The following is a 6,104-nucleotide window of genomic DNA, read 5'->3' on the forward strand; positions in this document are numbered from 1 at the left end:
CTTTTAGGTTGTACACTTGCCATTCATATTAATGATGCATAACCTGTATTTTTTCATGAAAAATTACAACTAAAAGATGGACATGTGGATGCCTGATTTGCTTAAATACTTAATATTCAAAATATCATTAGTAGAACGTATAGAGAGGGGACAAGGTACCAAGATTCTATTTTGGTAAAAATTAAAAAAGGCGTGATGGTTTTAAAGAAAATGAACTTTTTCATAAGCGGAATCATCAAAACGTTGAAGATTTAACTTATTTGAAGTTTTAGCCACTTTTTCCGAATGGTATTTCAGTCATATTGATGAAGTCTCACGTACTTTTGTAGTGTTTTAGTTACCTTTGAATCATTTGTTTTTCAGCTTGTATTTGTATGCTGTATGTTCGACACAGAAGTGAACACACTTTGGAGGGCCATCCCTCTTTCTCTTTTACTTTTTCAGAGTATGTGTCAGATTCCTTCTTTCTCATTCCAAACTTTATAGAAACTAGTTGCAAACCTTAGAAAATCTATTGCTTTTAAATAAGAAGATCAATTTTGAAAACCGTTTATCTGGGTTTCCTAGTGAAGAATGCTATAGAGAATGCCCAATATTGAATACTACTGTATTTTTTATAATTTTTTAAAATCGAATGTTGAAACTTGGTGAAACATGGTGAAACTTTGCTTTGAAACAAATAAACTAAGTTCATGAGAGTTAGAAAATATTTGGCAATTTCCTTGGAGTTTATTTTGGAGACACAATTTTTTGATCTTGTTATGTCGAGTTCTATTGTGCATCATTATGTTTAAATGTGTTTCAAAATTAGAATTTGGGATCTTGTGAGAATGAACCAATTTTAGGCTAATTTAAAAGATGCCATCGAATGAAATACACAAATATAAACGAATTGTAGTCTGGCATATATATTTCATTAGATATATGGCTTTTTCAAATTCAACACAAAAAATTAAATTCATATACTAAAGGGGTACGCATTGTACACTCTGCTTTACTATGAAGTGCTTTACGATTGTAATAATTGTATATTTACAACGGAGAGAACATAGAGATACATAGACGCATTGTGTATACTGTAGAACCTCGTTTCAGGAACAAACAAATAATTTCAACATGGGAAACATGTGTATACCTAATAATCAGAAATTTAGAATCAACAAATTAAAGCACGTACGTACATTTTCGTACGAGCTTTTAGTAGCACGTTTTGTATACGCGCGCGGGCGGGTAAAACAAATCCAATACTAGCGTTTGCTACGTACACTTGCTGTCCACATCACGTAGTATCCGTCTCAGCTGGAGTATGCATAGTAGATGTTGATGTCGGACGTGGAGAAGCCGTTGAAGTTGGAGCCGGAGGCGGTGGTGTAGGCGCCCATGTCGTCGAAGACGAGCCAGTCCCCCACGCTCATCTCCGGCAGCTGGTAGCCGGTGACGACCGTGTCGAGGGAGTCGCAGGTCGGGCCGAACACCGTGGAGGCGTACGTCTTGTCGCCGGCGCGCGGCGCGGCGAGCGGCCTCGGGCGCGGCACGTAGTGGTCCATGGGGATGCAGCTGAGGGTGCCGTAGAGGCCGTCGTCGATCCAGTACTCGCGCACCTCGCCGCGCGTGCGCTTCCCGATGACGCGCGCCGCCATGGTGAAGGCCGTCTCGGCGAAGTACCTCCCGGGTTCCCCGATCACCTCCACGCAGGGCGCCAGGTCCCCGAAGTATCGGTCGAGGGCGGCGTTGATGACCGTGGCCGCCTCGTCGAAGGCCGGGCCGGCCATGAACCCGCCCCCGATGTCGAGCACGCGCATGGGCGGCATGCCGAGGGCGAGGGCCTGGTCGAAGACGCTCCGCGCGGCCTCGATGGCCCCGCGGTACACGTCCGTGTTGGCCGCGCCGCTGCCGACGTGGAATGACACGCCCGCCACGCTGAGCCCCGCGCGCTGGGCGGCGCGCAGGAGCGGGAGGACCTCGTCCTGGTGCGCGCCGTACTTGGTGCCGAGGTCGACGCGCACGTCGCCGCCGTCGGGGCCCTTGATGCGGAGCACGAGCTTGCAGGTCGGGTGGCAGCGCTTGATCTTGGCCACCTCCTCCTCGGAGTCGTAGGTGGTGAGGTTGACGCCGACCTCCGCCGCGTACTCGAGGTGCGCCTCGGGCTTGCACGGGTTGGCGTACACGATGCTGCTGGGCTCGACGCCGAGGGCCAGCACGGCCTCGATCTCCCTGCGGCTGGCGCAGTCGAAGCCGGCCCCGAGCGTGGCGAGCGCGCCGAGGAGGGCCGGCTCCGGGTTGCACTTGACGGCGTAGCAGGGGCGCACGCCGGCGAGCGCGCGGCGCCAGGCGCGGTGCAGGTCGACGACGCGGGCGAGGTCGAAGACGTAGAAGGCGCTGCGCACGCCGCTGCCGGGCGCGGAGATGGTGCGCATGAGCGCGGACACGGCGTCCTTCTCCTTGAGCGCGTCGCGCTTGAAGGCGATGACCTTCTTGTCCTTGACGCCCGGCGCCACCAGCACCGCCTGCATCGGGCTGCTTCCGACCATGTCGACGAGGAGGAGGACGGTGGTGACGACGGCGATGTGATTGTGGGGATGTTTGTGGTCACGCTTAAACAATGAGAGATGCGGCGAGAGGAGATCCCGGCGAGTGCTTCTTGGCGTGTGTGCGGCTTAGCTGCGACGAACTCGGGCGTCTTATGTAGTGCTCTGCCGGCTCGGTTGTGACGCTGCGGGCACAGACAGCCACAGCGGTAGGTAGTGGATGGAGTTGGCCGCCTCCACCTTTTGGTGTTTGAAACGGCGCCCCAACGACTAGGAGAGCTTCGTCGTTTCTGCCGGCTCTCTTCCTTGCTGCGTTGCAATTTGCAGTGCTAGATCCGGGACTCTCGGGTCCGGTCAAACAAAAGTGGAATATGTGCACGGTCTTCCCTTCTTAATTGGGGTGCACTTTCGAGTTTGGTCTCTGCACACAAATGTTTATGATATTTTGTAACTTTTTGTATGATACTACCTAAAATAAGTGTCTTAGCTTTGTGAATGTATTTAGAGACATTTTAGTAAGGCATTTATTTTTAGATGGAGGGAGTACTATGTTATCCTGAAATCTTAGGAGCGGGCGCGTGCCAGAGGGATGTCTTGGGCACACGCACTAGGCGACAACCTGTTGCCGTCCGGCTATCACAAAAATGGTAGGCTAGCTGATATCATATGTCGTTTTTTAAAACTGTAACTCTTAAATCGTGTGGAGAAATTACAATTCGTTTTCACTTCTAAAATCTCCACGACGAGAGCTTCGAAACTAGACCATATTTTCATATGTTTCGATGAATTTTTTTAACAAGCAACTTTGATACGCGACAGAGCAACTTTATTATGCAGCAAAACAACTTTCGTGTACGACAAAGCAACTTTGATGTGCAACGAAGATGTACACTTTTTGGTACACGAAGGCACAACTTTGGTGCCCGACAACAATTTTCGTATCCATCGGAGCAATTTTAATGTGTGACGAAGCAACTTAAGTGCTCTGCAGAGCAACATTGGTACCCGGCGACGTAGTTTTCAAACCCTGCAGAGTAACGTACATTGGTACCCGGCTACGTAGTTTTCGAACCCTACAGAGTAATTTTGGCGCCCAACCGAGCAAATTAATATCCAGAGCAACTTTGGTACTCAACAAAGTAAATTTGGTTTGTGACGGCCCAATTTTGGCGTCTAGCGAAGCAACTTTGGTGCCCACCGAATAAATTTTGATAGATGACTGAGCAACTTTGGCGTCCAGTGATGCAATTTTCGTTGTGAATGTAGATTTACGCCGTGCAACAAAGTTGCTTCGCCCCGCAGTAAAGTTGCATCATCTCGTGTTATAATTGCTTTGTTGCACGTAGAAGTTGCTCTAGAAAAAACTTTATCAAAATACATGGAAATGAGATCTAGTTTTGAAGAGCTCACCGCAAGAAATTCAAAAGTGAAAGCGGATCCTAATTTCGACATCTGGTGCAAAAGTTATAGGATTTTGAATATTTGAAAAGGAAAATTAATGTGCATGATGTCATCACAGTGCATGTGCTACAATCACTGGGCGTTCACACTAACAAAGCTATCATGCTTTCTTTTTTATACGCCCGCTCAAATGCACCAACAGGCACGCGACTGCCCGCTAGACGACGTTTTCAAAAGGGGTGCCTATACAATGCATTTTGAGGTGTCGAAGCGTACGTGCTGCACGCATCAAGGCGTTGTTGGCTATGGCCCACTTTCTTATTCTTCTTCGTTGGATCTTCTTCCTCTAGACACAGAACGATGCCTTGCCTCCGTCGTTCGCTAGGCAGCCTACTACAGCCCGCGGCCGGCGCTGCCACGCCCTCCTCGATCTGCCAAACACCGCCAGTCCACCACCGTCCAAATCCCCGTCTAAAGCCCTCCGACATAGAATAAAACAAACCCCCTCACCCTAAACCTCAAGATCTCATCGTCGGCGAGCTCCCCGCACCCCACTCGCACCACAACCCTAAGTTTTATTCCTCACCTTCGCCGGTGACGCCACGGCTAGCCGCTTCATCCCCGTCACAGGTGAGGTGTTGGCCTAGCCATGTCGTTCCTAATGTCGATGATGTTGGTCGTCGTCGCGTCCCCATCCTCTCCGGGTGGCCACCACTGTCTTCCTATTTTCGGTGGCAGTCACCACTAACGGCCCCGACCCAGTCACTGCACACAAGTGTCAAAGGGTACGCGGTGCGAGGCTTTGGGGCTACAACGGGCGGCATATAAGATTTACCTTTTCAAAAGGTACATGTTGCTGAGGCGCAATCGTTTTGGGTGGGAAAAGCCAAGTAGCCTCCTGGTCCATTAGACGAATCGTGTTGGGCCTTGGGCCTCTTACTTTGTTTGCACGACACGGGTGAAGTTTATATGCCTTGCTCGAAAAATGTCGAGCTTCTTTTTTCTTTTCGTAACAGGAGTTAAGAGGGCAATGGGTCGGGTTTCGCCGGGTCAAGCTCTCCCACGCACATTGCCCGATTAACAAATGGGTAAGGGTCCGTACACGGGATTTCTACCCAAACTTTTGAACTAGGTCAGGTAGTTAAATGGGCCATTATTTGTACTTTAGGGGACTTAGTGAGCCAAGTAAAGTTGGGAGTGGGTATGATCCAAGTGACTTTTTGTGGGGAGGGGGGCATACTTTGTTCTTTACATTACTCTCACATATGCATTGATTAACACGTATCTATATTCTCCTTGTTCCTCTTGTTCTAAATTATACTTATCATTGGAGTTTTGTTGAATAGATCAAAACCATTTCGCGGCGAACTCGGAAAATCTCAATGGAACTTGTCGTAGATGGGTTAACCACAAACAAAAACCTTTTCTTATGTCTTATCAAACAATACACTTCATTATATGTTGCCCAATCTAACCATACACTTTGTTTACTTCAAGATATGAAGACCATTGGGAACCATCCAATGGTTGAATGAAGACCATTGAGAACCAACCAGAGGTTGCACGGTTAAGAGCACTCTTCCCGCACCCAGCCCACTAGGGATCAAACCTCACGTTTCACGCTTTGGTGCCTCATAAAGGCCAAATATTATTACAGTGTGAGGCAATGTTCTCGTCAATATCGAGCCATCTACGGTGACTTCTTCACTCTCAAGACCCGCCAACTCAGTATCTTGAAGGTGCCCTAAGAATAGGTGTCAGTACTTGGAAAAGGCTTATAGGCCCCGAACTACCGCTGGCACGCAAAAATATGGCCCGTCGGCTCTATATTACCGCTGATGCACAAAATTTATGGGTACCGATGATGCCCAAATACCACCGGAGGACATAAATTTTTTTGTGCCGGGGGTAAGGGCATCCAAGGTCCCGCCAAGGCAGAGCCATGCCCGACATTTAGTGCCCGGCCCACCACTATAGTGGGCCGCAGATGGTATACTGGTTACCCCCATGGATCACCTTTCAATTTTGAAAAATAAAAGAAAATGATAAAAAATTAAAATTTCAAAATCTTTTGAGATGACCATGCGCATGTGTTCTAGTTGTTAGGAAAATTAACAAATATGAATTTCGACTATTTTATAAAATGGCGTCATGTTTCGGTAAATGGTTTTGCAG

General features: G+C 48.3%; 1 protein-coding gene across 1 annotated transcript; it reads right to left on the reverse strand.

Moving 5' to 3' along the window:
* Positions 1–1,074: 1,074 nt before the first annotated feature.
* Positions 1,075–2,641, reverse strand: LOC124655512 (ornithine decarboxylase-like). Its single transcript, XM_047194389.1, has one exon. It carries the CDS (start codon positions 2,529–2,531, stop codon positions 1,296–1,298), a length of 1,236 nt encoding a protein of 411 aa, XP_047050345.1. The 5' UTR covers positions 2,532–2,641; the 3' UTR covers positions 1,075–1,295.
* Positions 2,642–6,104: the final 3,463 nt, after the last annotated feature.

This window comes from Lolium rigidum, chromosome 5 (genome assembly GCF_022539505.1).
Source record: "Lolium rigidum isolate FL_2022 chromosome 5, APGP_CSIRO_Lrig_0.1, whole genome shotgun sequence".
Classification (NCBI taxonomy): Eukaryota; Viridiplantae; Streptophyta; class Magnoliopsida; order Poales; family Poaceae; genus Lolium; species Lolium rigidum.